The 16,182-nt window shown below is 35.9% G+C and overlaps 1 protein-coding gene across 3 annotated transcripts; it reads right to left on the reverse strand.

Annotated features, from left to right (window-relative positions):
* Positions 1-901: 901 nt before the first annotated feature.
* LOC115653280 lies at positions 902-15,156 on the reverse strand. Of its 3 annotated transcripts, XR_004000897.1 has the most exons (13): positions 15,043-15,153; positions 13,193-13,428; positions 12,960-13,088; positions 11,219-11,305; positions 10,510-10,801; positions 9,299-9,581; positions 8,900-9,136; positions 5,045-5,121; positions 4,223-4,327; positions 3,917-4,128; positions 3,418-3,582; positions 1,883-2,142; positions 902-1,375 (listed from the first exon to the last, which is right to left on the reverse strand). XR_004000897.1 is itself a non-coding variant. In XM_030566278.1 (12 exons), exons 2-12 carry the CDS (start codon positions 13,420-13,422, stop codon positions 2,019-2,021), a joined length of 1,941 nt encoding a protein of 646 aa, XP_030422138.1. In that variant the 5' UTR covers positions 13,423-13,428; positions 15,043-15,130; the 3' UTR covers positions 1,433-2,018. The 3 variants fall into 3 exon arrangements, 2 of the variants coding, with proteins under 2 accessions (XP_030422138.1, XP_030422139.1); XM_030566278.1 differs by lacking the exon at positions 902-1,375 and having other exon boundaries at positions 1,433-2,142; positions 15,043-15,130; XM_030566279.1 differs by lacking the exons at positions 902-1,375; positions 1,883-2,142; positions 3,917-4,128 and having other exon boundaries at positions 3,485-3,582; positions 15,043-15,156.
* Between the last annotated feature and the right edge of the window lie 1,026 nt (positions 15,157-16,182).

Here is a 16,182-nt window from a genome sequence, read left to right on the forward strand (position 1 = left end):
ATTCTATTATCAAAAAGGAAGAGAAACCTAGTTCAAACTCTTTTACCTTCTTAGTTATGTTGGCCCTGCTGGAATAATGGGAATAAAATGTAATGGACACTTACTTTTTGTCATTAAAGTGGACAAATAAAACCCTGAATACATTCAGGAGCGGATCTGTGGAGTAAGATGCTTCCATTTTCATTCACTTTTCAAATTAGAGCTGCACTTTAAATATTTAAACAAGTTGCAGACTAACTTTTAGTTTGTCCCATTGAACAGCTGAAAAGTGTGTATTTAAACTGCTCTAATATTCAGGACTTAATATACTACGTACTATATGTAACTAAGAGAAAAATAAAGTGCACAGCAATAATACAGTACAGCAAAAATGTCTGGAGCATCTGTGTCACCTTTGTTACTAAATTTTTGTTGGATAGAAAATATAGCCAAAATAAATCTTTAAAAAATGGGATAAAAAATAGGAGCAGCTGCTGAAACTGAACCTTGGTACTTGTGCCTCTGAAAATACAGAGCAAGGATGTCAATCTTTACCATCATATTCACAGTTTTGAAACCAATGGACATAACAGAGTACCCTTGCAAAGTGAACTGCAAGACTGGGGCTTTTTTATTTTTATGATTCTATCAATTAATTAGCCCCACTATAAATATTATCATTTGCATGGACTTAATTTTTAAATTATTTTTGTGTTAAATACTTTCATATAGGATTTCTGGCATGGTACCAAGAAGACTCAGGTAGATTAAAATATTAGTCAAAGGGAGGTAAAAAAGAAAGACATTCAGTTCCGCAAGGCGGTTTTTTTTGTTACTCTGAAGTCTTGAGAATACTTATTTGTATAGATCTCTCAAATTGCCACAGCCCTGCCAGACATGACATTTCAAAGCTCTCATGGGCCCCAGTTAAGCCCAACAAACACACCTTTTCTAGGCTGACCACACAATCAGACTCAAAACCCATCTGGAAAGAACATGTTTCATATACAGAAAATATGTTAAGTATGTGTGTACATGTACTAAAATTTATGAAAGGGGTCACCCTCATATTAGCGCGGCATGAGCTCATAGAAAAATCTAAAAGAGAAACGTGCTACCTGAGCATCTCTCCCCAGTGCCCTGCATAAGTAATTTAAAAAACTTAAATAAGTCACATTATGATAAAATTAATGTCATCTATGTACAGAGGCAGATCAGATTTTTAGAAAGACCTATAAAATGAAGTATTTAAAACAGAGAATTTAAATCTTGAGAAACTGCCACTTTAGAGAAAAGGTATAAATTCCAGACTGCTCCAGTTCTGACATCAAGTCCCTCTGTGACCTTGGACAAGCCACTTTACTCCTTTCTCAGCTTCCCACCAGTAGAACAACACCTAAACCACAAAGGAATTGTAAGGATTAATTACATATTAGTAAAACAATGCAAAGATGAAAACCACCATGTAAATTCATACAGTCATTATCAAATTATAACAAGGTTAAAGTAAATGAAATTTTGGGCCCAACAGACCTAACAGTATCCTTTTATTTAATGACACTGATTATTTGAAATAAATACAAAAGTTTGTGATCTATGACATTATATAACTCATACTGAAAACAATTTATCATACATAAACAATGTGCATATTACTTTTATCAAAAAGTAGTTTTAGTCTTTGAGAAACATTGTTCCCAAAATTAAGAAGTTATAGAGTGTGTGTGTGTGTGTGTGTATACACACACGGGCACACAATTAAAAGGTTAGCAAGTTATTATAACTTGACTATTTAACCAGCCCCACCAGAAATGGATACTAATACCGTTACAAATAGTTCACTTCTCCCTCCCCAAGAATAAGAGGTAAAATAACTATATTCTCCTAAGTAATCAAGCATTACCAGAGGCAATTCCAATAAATATAAGACTGGAGAAGTTTTTTTTTTTAAATTGTGAAAGAAGGCTAATTAGTATAATTCATTTTGCAATCAGTCTTGAAATATTTGGTTTCAGAGGTTTCGCCTTCAGGACCTCTTGCTACATCCCCAAACGGCGCTGAAATATCTCCTCCATTATGTCATCAGTATATACATAATGCTTATTTTCTTTCTTGGGTACCAAGGTCCATCTCCCAGATTTCCTATGGTAAATTCTACGGTATCTGTTATAAAAATAAAAAGGGGGGAATGTTTTATTAGGAGAAAAAAATGCTGAATTTAATAAACATCACATACAAGATAATTATAGAAATACATGTTTTCATCCATCAGTATGTATAAATTAAAGGCCTCAGTCCTGCAAACTCTACTCACACACTAACTTCTGTGGGGAAATTTGTGTAGTAAAAGGGCTACAAGATCAGCCCCTAAAAGCCTGCAAAAATGTAATTAGTCTCTATCCTTTTGTTTTCAATTTAAGTCAATGGAGCTTCACCAGTTTACACCGAGGAAAAGATTGACATCAAGTGATGCAAGACAGAATATTCACATATACCCATTCCCCCTCTCCTCATATTCATGCTCACACACTCAGCGAGGCCTATGTGTAGTGACTTTTCTGAGACTAACTTTAGGACATTCTGCAGAGTCAAACTTAGTAAAAAGTGACAGAGAGTCCTGTGGCACCTTATAGACTAACAGACATACTGGAGCATAAGCTTTCATGGGTGAATACCCACTTCATCAGACGCATGTAGTAAGTTTCTCTGTGCTGCAGCTGAACAATTATTGAATAAAGGAGTGATTGAGGTGGGCAGGGGATCCAAACACAGCATAAAATTGATCGACAAAAACACCATGTGAGGAACGTCAAAAAGCAACTGGTTGCATTTACTACTTCTCTAGAGCTTCTTAGGCTAGGTCTACACTGGGGGGGGGGGGGTCAGAGGGGGGATCGACCTAAGATATGGAACTTCAGCTACACGAATAGCATAGCTGAAGTCGGAGTACCTTAGGTAGATTTACCTGGCCGTGAGGACGGCGGCGAGTCGACCGCTGCCGCTCCCCCGTCAACTCCACTTCCTCCTCTCGCCACAGTGGAGTTCTGGAGTTGACGGCAGAGCGATCGGGGATCAATCACTACTCGCCGATCTGGCGGGTAGTGTAGACGTACCCTAAGTGAGCATCATAGGTTCGTACTAGCTATTATAGGCTGAGATTGTGGCTGAACCATGCACTTTTTGAGCATACTTGTCCAAGTGCTGAATCGTCTCTAGCTGTGTGTTCTCTCTCTCTCATGCAAATTATGTAGAATCCTGAACTTTGTATTAATATAAGAAAAAGCCAAATTCTCTGCTGGCATAATTCCCATGAACTCAGCAAGAAATGTGTGTAATGCTGTAAGTAATAATAAAAGCTCATTTCTTAGAGCTAATGATAATTAACTGCAACTATTAACTAAAAAAAGAAACAATAGATTAGTGCAGTGACAGACTTACATTAACTGATTCTGTTGATTGTGCATGGTTTGCCGGTTCAAATGCATATTGTAATCAATAGCAGCCAAAAAACATCTTGCTCTGTACACTGTATAGGTGTATTCAAATCTTTTAGGAGCATACATATGCACATGCTGCTGAAACTGTTCCAGATCAAATGTGGATCTTTATAAAATAAATATATGATTTGTTTTTTAAAAACATCTTTAACACATTACTAACATTATCAGGAACACTCTATATAACTAGCACATAAATATTAATGAAGTGTAGAAAGACTTATTAGCAAGTAGCTTTTCCTCTTAAATTACAATTGTTACATTTAAAATTCACTTAGCTTCAACTGTGTTACATAGTTTAGTACTACTAAATGAGAATGTATATATGCAAAACTATCTTTTTTTGGCACACAGTCTACATTCATTTTTAGTAGGAAGGGAAGAGAATAACTTGGAGGAAACAAAGACAGCCTAACATCCACAATTCAAATTTGTTATACCTAAACTGTAGAAAGTATGGGATGTTTCTCAGAAACTTTTTATCCAAAATTATTCTGCACATTTCAGTGTGAGGTTTGCTTCCCTTTTCTAGCCATTCCTTTTCTCTTTCATCCATTTGAGGACCATGTTTGCACCGTCCCTCAATGATGCCGTTTCCACTAGCCCACTGATGTTCATTGACCACATGATGAACTAAGCCACACCACATTCCCTACAATGTTAAGAAACCATGATAATAACATGTAATTCACTGCAGTAAAATAGTGTATTGGAATATTACAATTTAACTCTAAATAACAACTTACAATAAATTTTTCATATGAATTTGCTTCCTTGCAGCAAAACCAGAAATAATTGACAATATCTGAACACCATTGTAAAAGACGGCCACAATCTTTCTGTCTGCCAGCCTGAAAAATAAAGGCATGCATAACTATTAAAAACAAAATGGCGTGCCTGTGTGTGTGTGTGTCCTCTACTTATCTACTGAAACTATAGTAAACACTTCTGTAGGCAGAGAGTGTGTCTTGCTGTATTCTGTACAGCACCTCAAAATCCTGGCCAATACCACAATATAAACTATCATAATAATAGTACAGCACAGATGTTGGAAATATAAGCTTTCCCTCATTGCCCAACTGATGTGCCCAATGTAGAAAAAAACATCTTTAACGATGAGAGATTAGTTCATCTCCAAGCCATTCATTCTTTGCCTGTATCCTGAGACTGCGAAAATGGAGGCCAGTTAGGATCAATCATGGTGGGTTTTCTGCTATGGACAATGAGAGGCAGATCCTAAGTTGATGTAAATTGCCAAAGCGCCAATGACTTCAGTGGTACTTAAAGTCAATAGAGCTATGACAAGTTACACCGAGGATCTGCCCCATAGAAATTAACTGAGATCATCATAGATATTTCACAGAGCTGACCACATATCCATTAGTGATAGCATTCTATCACTCTGACCTGGGCTGGATTTGAACCTGTTAAACACTCTATGTCTTATTATCAGTCCCCTGAGATGTTAAACCAAATATTATGTTATGAATGTACTATGATCAATTTTATCATACCATTACAAGTAGCTACAAAATATATAGTTATTCTGTACTCAAGAGAAATGTTACCTCAATTAATTTATTTCCAAGATTTTTGGCACCACCCCATATGTCATATGAATGGATTATACAGGGAAATTTCTTTGCTGTGGATAAAAAAAACCAAACATGATAATTAGATTAATGTTTCATTGCTGTTCAATTTATTCATAGCCCCTGTGTAAAATTAAACATTTTATTTTTTCCAAATTCATTTATCATCAATTTCCCCAAATGTACATTGGCAGAGCATATAAAACACGACTGATTTAAAGCTCAGTGATCACTACAGCAGTTTAACACACCTGGATCATACATAATGTTAAGCACAGAAGCCTGCTGAACACAAATGTCTGATAGCAGAAAAGTATATAATTTTTTTAAAGTACATTTTATAATGCCAGTTAAAATAAAAGCAAATACAATTTAGTTTTCAGTCCTTTTTGGACAGCAATATGAAAACTTGATGTAAACAATATACAACAACAGTTCTTTTTACAATTATTATACATAACAGCTCCTGCAACTTACAAGCATCAGCACTCTATCATGATTCAGCACTTCTAGTGATTTTTAGAGGTATCACAGATTTCCACCCGCATTAGACACTGTACCCCAAAAATGTAAGATATGACTACTCTGAAAAAAAATTGCAATATTAATTTGGGTTCTAACAACAGTGAAGACATGGCTTTTTAATATCTTAAGTTCAAGTCTCTAGGGAAGCCTGAGTTTGATTTTAAGCTTCTAATCCAAATTAAAAAGCCAAGCTGCTGTGCCTTCACTGCTATTTTAACCTGAGTTAGCTAACAAACACTTTTTTTTTTTTTTTTACAGCATACGGATATTGACAGAAAATAAGTTAGACCTATTATTCCACTTAGGGATTCTGACAACATCTACAAACCATTTTAAGATTTTTTTTCAAGATTTACATCACCAGAACCATTGGATAGATTTTGACTAGGGCTGTCAAGTGATTATAAAAAATTAATCATGATTAATCACTGTTAAACAATAATAGAATACCATTTATTTAAATATTTTTTGATGTTTTCTACATTTTCAAATATACTGACTTCAGTTACAACACAGAATACAAAGTGTACATTGCTCACTTTATTTTTTAATTACAAATATTTGCACTGTAAAAAATAAAAAAGAAACAGTATTTTTCAATTCACCTCATACAAGTACTGTAGTGCAATCTCTTATCATGAAAGTTGAACTTACAAATGTAGAATTATGTGCAAAAAAAAAACTGCACTAAAAAATAAAACAATGTAAAACTTTAGAGCTTACAAGTCCAATTAGTCCTACTTCTTTGTTCAGGCAATCGCTCAGACAAAAAAGTTTGTTTACATTTGCAGGAGATAATGCTGCCTGCTTCTTGTTTACAATGTCACATGAAAGTGAGAACAGGCATTCGCATGGCACTGTTGTAGCCAGCGTTGCAAGATATTTACGTACCAGATGCTGTAAAGATTCATATGTTCCTTCATGCCTCACCCACCATTCCAGAACAGATTCTTCCATGGTGATGAAGGGTTCTGCTCAATAACAATCCAAAGCAGGGCAGACTGATGCACATTCATTTTTATCATCTGAGTCAGATGCCACCAACAAAAGGTTGATTTTCTTTTTCGGTGGTTCGGGTTCTGTAGTTTCCACATTGGAGTGTTGCTCTTTTAAGATTTCTGAAAACATGCTCCACACCTCACCCCTCTCAAGTTTTGGAAGGCACTTCAGATTCTTATACCTTGGATCAAGTGCTGTAGCTATCTTTAGAAATCGCACATTGGCACCTTCTTTGCATTTTGTCAAATCTGCAGTGAAAGTGTTCTTAAATAGAACAACGTGCGGGGTCATCATCCAAGACTGCCATAAGACAAAATATATGGCAGAATGCAGGTAAAACAGAGCAGGAGATACACAATTCTTCCCCAAGGAGTTCAGTCACAAATTTAATTAATGCATTTTTTTTTTAACCGAGCGACATCGGCATGGAAGCATGTCCTCTGGAATAGTGGCCAAAGCATGAAGAGGCATACAAATGTTTAGCATATCTGGCACGTAAATACCTAGCAATGCCGCCTACAACAGTGCCATGCAAACGCCTGTTCTCATGTTTAGGTGACGTCGTAAATAAGAAGCGGGTAGCATTAGCTCCCGTAAATGTAAACAAACTTGTTTGTCTTAGTGAGTGGCTGAACAAGAAGTAGGACTGAGTAGACTTGTAGGCTCCAAAGTTTTACATTGTTTTGTTTTTGAGTGCAGTTATGTCACCAAAAAATCTACATTTGTAAGTTGCACTTTCACAATAGAGATTGCACTATGGTACTTATAAGAGGTGAATTGAAAAATACTATTTCTTTTGTTTATCATTTTTACAGTGCAAATATGTGTAATAAAAGTAATATAAAGTTAGCACTATACATTTTGTATTCTGTGTTCTAAATGTAAATCAAATATTTGAAAATGTAGAAAAACTTCCGAAATATTTAATAAATGTCAATTAATTATAATCTATTGAACGTCCTTGTTGAACAGCGTGATTAGAACTGTGATTAATCACGATTAATTTTTTTTAGTTAATCGCATGAGTTAACTGCGATTAATCGACAGCCCTAATTTTGACCCTTATATACAGCTTGAAACACATTATACTTTGTGTTATCTGACTAAGTTGAAATTCTAGTTATATAATTAAAGTAATATAGTAGAAAAGTAATAAAGACGTAAGCCTTAAAAGTACATTGACAACTACAGAGTTTTAAAACTCATTGAAAAATTTCTGTTAAAAAAGTTTTTCAACAGCAAATTGTATTTTTGACTAAATTTTTTTCACAGAAAATTTCAGTTTGGCTGAAAAACAAAATATCTTGATTTAGGAATGTTCCTGCAGTATCTCCTTGGAGATGTACTTTGGTTGCCTCCTGTCCCCATTCTCTTGTATGGGCCACATTTTCAGCCAGACCACACAATGCACCATGGCCAGAGACTCCTATGATGCAATACACCCACTTCCTCTCTCCAAGTAGAAAGACCTCAGTACACCATAGGATGATGAAATGATCTATGAGTATATAGAGGAGAATGAGAACTTGAGGAGCCAAAACTACAGCTCTCATGAGATCATGCAGCAGCGATTTTAATTTTTGAATTTCTGCCAAAAATAAAAAATTTCCATAGAAAGCTTCCTCATTTTTCAACCAGTTCCAGAAAAACCCTTTTAGAAACTTGAAAGTGAAGTGTCTTTCCTTACTGATTATGTCCTTCCTATCTGGGAAATATTGATTCTTCCTACCTTGTATATTTAAGAAACTGACATTAAAATGCCGTTTTTTATTTATTTCCTTGTTTATACACTAGTATCACCGATTAGTTCAGCAGTGCTTTGTGAACAGTGTTAAGTACAAATGCTGGAAATCCTTTCCTACAGAAACAGTTTTATGGAAGTCAATGGGACTACTTGTGAAAGTAATAATTACTTATTTGTTAAAGCAAAATCTGGGCTGCTAGGACCAAACTCTCTCTTCAGATATCTATGGGCAATTCCAACTGACATTACTGGGAGTTGCACTCCCAGTTCTGAGGGAAGACATTTGACCTCCAGCTAGTAACTACTGGAAGCCAATAGTGGACAGCAACATTAGTAAACATTCTTTTTGCGTTAGTCACATAAAAAATGGAACCACAGTTTTAATTCTTCAGAGATTGGTATAATGGATTTCTTTTTAAAAATACAAACTGAAAATCCAATGGATATTTTCAAAGAGATGATTTTTCAGGAAAGTCAAATGTTGGGCCTAAATTATCTAATAGTATGTCTTGAACTTACAGAGTTTTGTAGCGCCTTAGTAAGAAGTTAAGAGTGATAATTACTTATCAAAGCAGAGATTTGAGTGTGTGAATCAGTAACAACTTCTTTGACCATTAGCTGTTCATCCAACAACTTTTGTAATCCTCTTCTAAAGGCTTCCTTCTCAATAAATGGGGAGTTCAGTTGCGTTTTGCGTTTATCCACTATTTCAATAGCTAAAATTTGTTTAGTTTCTAAATCCATGAATGAGTATGCACAATACTGTGCAGAGTGGCCAGGGCCATCCATGCGTCCATCTCCTGCACATTAAGAATTAAATAGAAGAGTTTTATTCTGAGAGAAATAACATCGAAGTTACCTATTTTAATAAATGCAGTAAGAATACTTAAAAAAAAAACAACAAGGAACAAATTTGGATGAAGTATCCAAAAAACAATTAAGTTTTGAAATGCTTTATTTACCCATAATGACTACTTCCTTCCCATGTAGTTCCTCTAAAATGTGTTGCTTCATTCGACACCAGAAGGATTCTACAGTTGGAACAATAAAGTGACGTTGCATTCTGAAGAATGTACTTGCACTTATGAATGTCAGCTTCATAAAGTTTGCCATTTGTGAAATTTTTCCAAAATTGTTTCCTGACAGTATGATTGCAGCAGATAAAGCAAGGTCTCCTGCATGGGTCTGTCCTTTCACCAAAGGTTGAGAAGACCATTCAAATGCTATATGTCCTGCACTACATTTCTAGACATGTTGAAAATTAAGCAAAAGAATAAAACAAAAAGAAGTGAGGCTGTGAACTTATTGTTTGCATTATAACAAGCCATAAGACTAAAAATTAGATCTAGAATTATATGGATAGTTTTAAAGGGGCACTTTTAATTAAAAAAAACAAAACAAAACACACTGATAACCAAGTATCTTACATATATTACTATCAATTCCTTAAAAATGAAAGGATTTTATTTACTATTTACATGTCTCTCAACTGGAACAATGGGAAAAAAAAATCAATGAATTCATTTAGCTTCTTGTAAACAGTCACCTTCACTTTCCAGTTCTTAGTGTTGCAACGCCAGGGTTTCAAAGAGACTGCAGGAATAATATTTGCTTATTTCATTTTTTTTTTTTTTTACTTCTGGAAATATTTTTTATTGGTCTTCAGTTTTTTGAAAGCTTGACTTTACAATATATACATTTTGGACCCTATTTAAGTATGTCCACTCAATGACAGGATATTATATATGATAAAATAAAAGACATAAAAAAAGCTCACATCAGAAAACATAGGAAATTATCCTGCATATCATTACTCATGTAAGTAGTCCTTACTCATCTGAGTAATCCCATTGGGCTCAACATGATTACTTGAGCAAGTGAGAACTATTGACCAAAGTAGGATATGCAGAAACAGGTCCCAGGATATTAAAAATAAACACTGAGGTCTCACTCCTGCAATTAGACCCACATGGGCTGACCTTTGTGGAAGTAATTAATTTCAAAGGGATACTGTGCAGAAGGCATGGGGTTTCATTTAAGTCAGTGAAACTCCACAGGACTCTGCACATGTTGATCTGATTGCAGGATCAGGACCACGGAAAATTAAACTACTATTATCATAATGAGAATTAGTTAGCAAGAGAGAGAGACATTTACAAGGTATATTACTCACCCATATCAAATGCACACAGGAAGAAACAGGCTGTACAGAAATATCAACTTCACCAGCACAAAACATACATTTTGGTATAACAATTTTTTTGGCTAGTTGAAGAAGGGATCGTTCATAAACAATGTGAATTTTTTCATGAGAAATATCCTGGGTGTCATCCAAAGTCATATCATGAGTTGTCTCCTCAAAGGTTTCTATAAAGTCACCTTGTGACCCATCATCACATTCATCTGTAATACCCAATATATCCTCTGCTATAGACACATTTTTCAAGTGTTTAACTGAAGAAAAACTAAACAAATACAGACAATTAGAATGCATTATAAATATATCACATGAATTAAGACACACTGAGTAATTTAGACCCTGAAAAAAACTGGGTTCAAGTGTTGCTGTTTTTAAAAAAAGGTAAATATAGAAGGAAAAAAAGAGATTTTCGAAAGCCTAACATGAATTAGTTTTTGTCATTTAAATAGGAACAGATTAAAACACTACACTGCAGAGCTTCAGTGCATGAGAATTAGAAAGCGAACATTACTATGAGTCAGACCAGTCTAAGTCACTAACAAGCTGTGTAACATTTACAATTAAACAAACAATTTAGATGGATGGTAAATAATATATATGACCTTTTCTATTTAGTACTTCCAGTTTTAATACACTGTTATACCAAATATAACAACAATATAGTATCTTAAAATACACTTACCTTTTAGAAAGGTCAAATTCATTATCAATAGTGCGCTCTTCTCCTGAACTGTCTGTAGATCCATCCTCTAAATCTTCACATAGTAATCTGTTAAATAAATTTAGCAAAAAGAAGCAACATTTTAATGTAGTGTACCTTTGAAAATAAAATTCTATGTTCCTGAGATTCTTCACCCTGTAGCAAATCATGGATATACCACATAATCAAGATGCAAGTTTCTCAGCTACTTACATCATCTCATTATATAAAATAATAAAGCAAACCATCCAAAAAACCCACCATGCCTTCAGATGTGAAACATTGGACCTCTGCAATGCAAATTGTGCAACACTGAACTTTTAGTATAGACACTTTCCATAGTGAATTCACACATGATTTTAAAGTTTTGGCCAAAAGAGCTGTATGCAGTAAGTTAATGCACAAAAGAAGTCTCATTCATAAATACTTTGAAGGACAGGAGGGTCAATCACTAAAAAGTGAGTAAATTATAATCCATTCATTGGACAACAGAACTATTTATCCTGATCTCTTTTGCACTGAATGTAAATGTGCTATTGCCCAGTGTACTTATAACCTCTTCTTTAAATTTCATTGTCTTATTTGAAAATTAAAATTAGCATATAGAATATTTATGGACTTCCACACAGTTAACTCAAATTTGTAAAATATTATGTAAAAGTCCTATTATAATCATAGAAATGTAGGTCTGGAAGGCACCATAAGAGGTCATCTTGCCCATTCCCCTGTGCTAAGGCAGGACTAATATCACATTATCCAGAATTACATGAGTCATAGAAGGCAAAGTCCTTTTCTTCTTCTCATGCAGAATGTCCTACTGAGTTGAGGCCTGACTGCAAAGGATAGAGCAACCTCCACTTTCTTGGAAGACACAGCAGAATCGACTAATTATCTAAGATCAAGAATGGAATTCCAGGCAGGCCTGGTGGCCTTCTGTGGCATTTTGCTAGGGAGGTGATGGAGAAGGGAGAGTTTACGGAGAGATTAGAGATGTGGGAGAGAAGAAAAAGTACTCTAATGCTCAGTACTTATGTAATTATTTGTATTTTCACAGTGCTGTATAAATCTTTATCTATAGGCTGCATTAGTAGAAATCAGGAACTCAGACCTGCAAGGTGCTGAGCTCCCTCAATTTACAAGGAAATTGACAGGACTCATCCTACAGCTTAGTTTGCTCAGTATCTTGCAGGACTAAGATCCTAATTCCAACCACTCACACATACATCAACCTAGCTTTGGCCCACAAAAGAGCAGTCCCATGAGAGGGGAGGCATCATGGCCTAAAGCAGAGGCTCCCAAACTTGGTTCAGGGCTTGTTCAGGGTAAGCCCCTGGTGTGCCGTGAGACACTTTGTTTACCTGAGTGTCCGCAGGTACAGTTGCTCGCAGCTCCCAGTGGCCGCTGTTCACCGGTTCCGGCCAATGGGAGCTACGGGAAATGGCGCGGGCGAGGCCACCGCTTCCTGCAGCTCCCATTGGCCAGGAACAGCGAACCGCGGCCACTGGGAGCTGCGAGCGGCCGTATCTGCGGACACTCAGGTAAACAAAGGGTCTTGCAGCCCGCCAGGGGCTTACCCTGAACAAGCCCCAAACCAATTTTGGGAACCCCTGGCCTAGAGGAATGATCACATGAATGGGAGTTATTTCACTGACAACTGTTTTTTATTTTTACACAATTTCATGGAAAAAACAGAGAAAAAAATTAAAAAAAGATTTTAAGTCACCTTTCAGTGCCTGCTGTTAGAGAGGTCTCTGGCACATCCTTTTCTGCATTTAATGTTGAGTTTCCATCTGCTTCCTGTATTTTTACTTCTGATTCCTTGCACACATCTCGGTTTTCATAAGTGTCATATCTATATTACAAAATAATATGAAAGTATAAAAAAGAAACCAATCAGAATAAAATTCACATTTCTGTTTAGATAATGATATTTTATAGGACATTTGAATTACTTACAAGTCCAGCAAAAACCTGGCAACTTCAGCATGTGAGAAGACATTAAGCGTTTCCCTAAGTGACATCCATCTTCCTATTTGTTCTCTTATACATATCCTTGATTGAGCCCTTTTTCTCTCTAGACTCTTTCTCCGCCTCTTTTTTTCTAATGGGGAATATATGGTAGGTCTACCAGGTCGCCTTGGTGGTGGTGATGGTGAGGATGAAGAGGATGATGACGACGACGACATTGCAAGCTTTCAAATGACAAAAAGGACTAAAGTTTAATTTAATAACAACATTCAATTTTAGTCATTACAGGCTACATAAGAGTAGTAAATTATAATTTTTGGAAAATTACAATGAAATACAATAGATTTGTGGTGTTGTTAAGATTAAAATCTTCATTTATAGCCAAGTTTTACCCTCAAATAAATGATCATAACTCCCTCTGAAGTCTATGGGAGATATACATGTATATTGGAGGGCACAGTTTAGCCCTTATGTTTTAGGTACACCTCTACCGCGATATAACACTGCCCTTGGGAGTCAAAAAATCTTACTGCATTATATGTGAAACCGCGTTATAATCAAACTTGCTTTGATCCGCCGGAGCATGCAGCCCCCCTCCCCCCCCGGGAGCTCTGCTTTACCGCGTTATATCCGAATTCATGTTATATCGGGTCGCGTTATATCCAGGTAGAGGTATATTAGAATGGCTATTAGAATAACAAATATATAAATTGCTAGTTTTACATACAAATGAGCAAGTGCACATTAACATGACTGTTGCTCGTTTGTATGTCAAATTAAAGAACTGAAGGGAAGGGAACAAACAGTTAATTATTTTAAAACAGTAACCAAAAATTTGAATGTAAAGCATATTAAGCTGTGTTAAAAGTTCTTAAGTGCACATTACACCTAATGCCTCTGTCCTGTAAACACTTATGCACTTGTTTAACTTTAACTTGAAGTCAATGGGATTATTCACAGACGCTTAACTTTAAGTGAGTGTTTGAAGAATCAGGTCCTGGCACTTAAGAATATTTTTGGAGTTCCAAAATAGGGTAGCCCATCATGCTAGTGTCTGTGTGTATGCATGACCTGAATGGGTTACTGACTTGAGTGAGCAACTGGACTGGCTATTGAACACCAGCAGAAAAAGAAGGGAATTAAATTTAGTCACAAGCGATCTCAACTCCAAGTGGACAATGCAGTCAACATTGTACATCAAGTGTGAAACTGATTCAAGTGCTACCATGCCAAGGCCCAAATGTTCTCTCTCAGGATTTGGATAACTCTAAACAGAATGAGTTACTTGTATCCTACAGCAGAAGGATGGCCTGGACTGTAACACAGCTCAAGGCAACAAGAGGACAAATAACCAGGAGATGAAAATGAACCATATTAAAAAGCAAATTTTTATGCCTTTTATATTAATATTGACATATTCTCAAATTCAGACAATGACGACACTTAAGCCTAAGATTTTTTGAGAAGCAATAAAAAGTAGGCTGAAACATGACATCTGGTATGCCTGTGGTAGTGTAAGTTTGCTTGTTTATTGGGTGGCTTTTGTTTGCCTATGGAAATTGTTTTCGCCAATGAAAATCCTGGAGTAAAGAAAGTTTGTCCATGACTACTTATTAAGAATCCCAGAACTCACACTGTTTGGCTGTTCTATGATAATATTTTTTACTTATGTATATCAAACTGTTTTTTCTCGTTTGTGTTTCGATAGTGGTTTATATTTTGTAGACATTTTGAAAAATGTAGGGTTTAGGTTTAGGATATGTTTTATTATAATGTTTTAGGTATTCAACATCACTTTAATGTATGCAATTTATAATATTCTTCAACATTGTACTTACAGAGAAAATGTATTGTATGGGAGCTGCATGCAAAGTGACCACAGGTAAAGTAATGCTTAGTGTTATTTACACCATACCTTGAACAGGAAAAAAAAATCATAAAATATTCTTAAAGTACAAATTTTTTAAAAAGAACAGAGATAAAACACCATCAAAAATCCAACCCCTCTAATATTTAATGGACAGGGCGAGCAAGAGGAGTGTTTAAATTCTGAGTTTGTCATGCACAGAACAGGTCCAACCGTAATGTTACCTTCTGGTGATGTCTGCCATAGCAAAATATATTAAGATTCTATCCTATAAAAATTATCAGGTTTTCTCTTTTTTCATAAAGCTGCTAGTATTTTCAATATATTTCACTACAGCAACCTATGAATTCCTTCCTTGAGTAAATATCATTGCAATGCCAATATAAGCTGTTGATACCAAATCACATGATCCACAATCCAATTATTTCTCTCACTATAGCCCACAGAGAAGTAAACAAAAGGCACTCATTTGTTTCTATTACATCCCAATAAAATATTTCATATTTTCCAAGTTAAGAGTAATATTGGAAAATAAACTTCATCGTCAAAATTTTAAGAAAATGTTAAGATTACAAACATTATTTGATCTATTTGGTACCCTAAACAAGATTTTAAAGTGACAGAATTACCTACCTCAGGGGTTCTCAAACTTCATTGCATCAGGCTGGTGGGTCTGGGCTTCGGTCCTAGCAAGTCTAATGCCAGCCCTGGCGACCCCATTAAAACAGGGTGATGACCCACTTTTGGGTCCTCACCCCCAGTTTGAGAACCACTGAGTAGCTATTTAAAACAATTCTCAACTAGAAGCATCATCAGGGTTATTTAAAGTCAGCAAAATAGACCAGCCAAGTCCTATTTCGAACTAATTTTAAGGGCATTTTCAGAGGGGTCTCACTTTAGCGATGAAGATGGTTGCCGATCATATAGCTATGATTCCCCCCAAATCTCCTTTAAACAGCTTGGGAAAGAAGATCCAAAACCACAAGCCTGCGTGTGAAACAAAAACCAGGGCGCACGAAGCAAGCGTTACAAGAGGCAGGGGGCCTCCTGCAAACGCGTATGCTTGTGCTCATTACCCTTACCCACGCGAGCTACCCCGATTTCAATGGGA

Source organism: Gopherus evgoodei, chromosome 6 (assembly GCF_007399415.2).
Source record: "Gopherus evgoodei ecotype Sinaloan lineage chromosome 6, rGopEvg1_v1.p, whole genome shotgun sequence".
In the NCBI taxonomy this organism is placed as follows: domain Eukaryota; kingdom Metazoa; phylum Chordata; order Testudines; family Testudinidae; genus Gopherus; species Gopherus evgoodei.

Bases quoted from the DNA above. Each gene is read 5' to 3' on its own strand.
- LOC115653280 (XM_030566278.1), bottom strand. From the start codon at position 13,422: ATGTCGTCGTCGTCATCATCCTCTTCATCCTCACCATCACCACCACCA. The intron at 5,122-8,899 runs GTAATTATCACT...TTTTATCCACAG, and splicing joins TCAAATCTCTGCTTTGATAA to CAAAGAAATTTCCCTGTATA. The intron at 3,583-3,916 runs GTATAACAAATT...TATTTTATAAAG, and splicing joins CCATACTTTCTACAGTTTAG to ATCCACATTTGATCTGGAAC.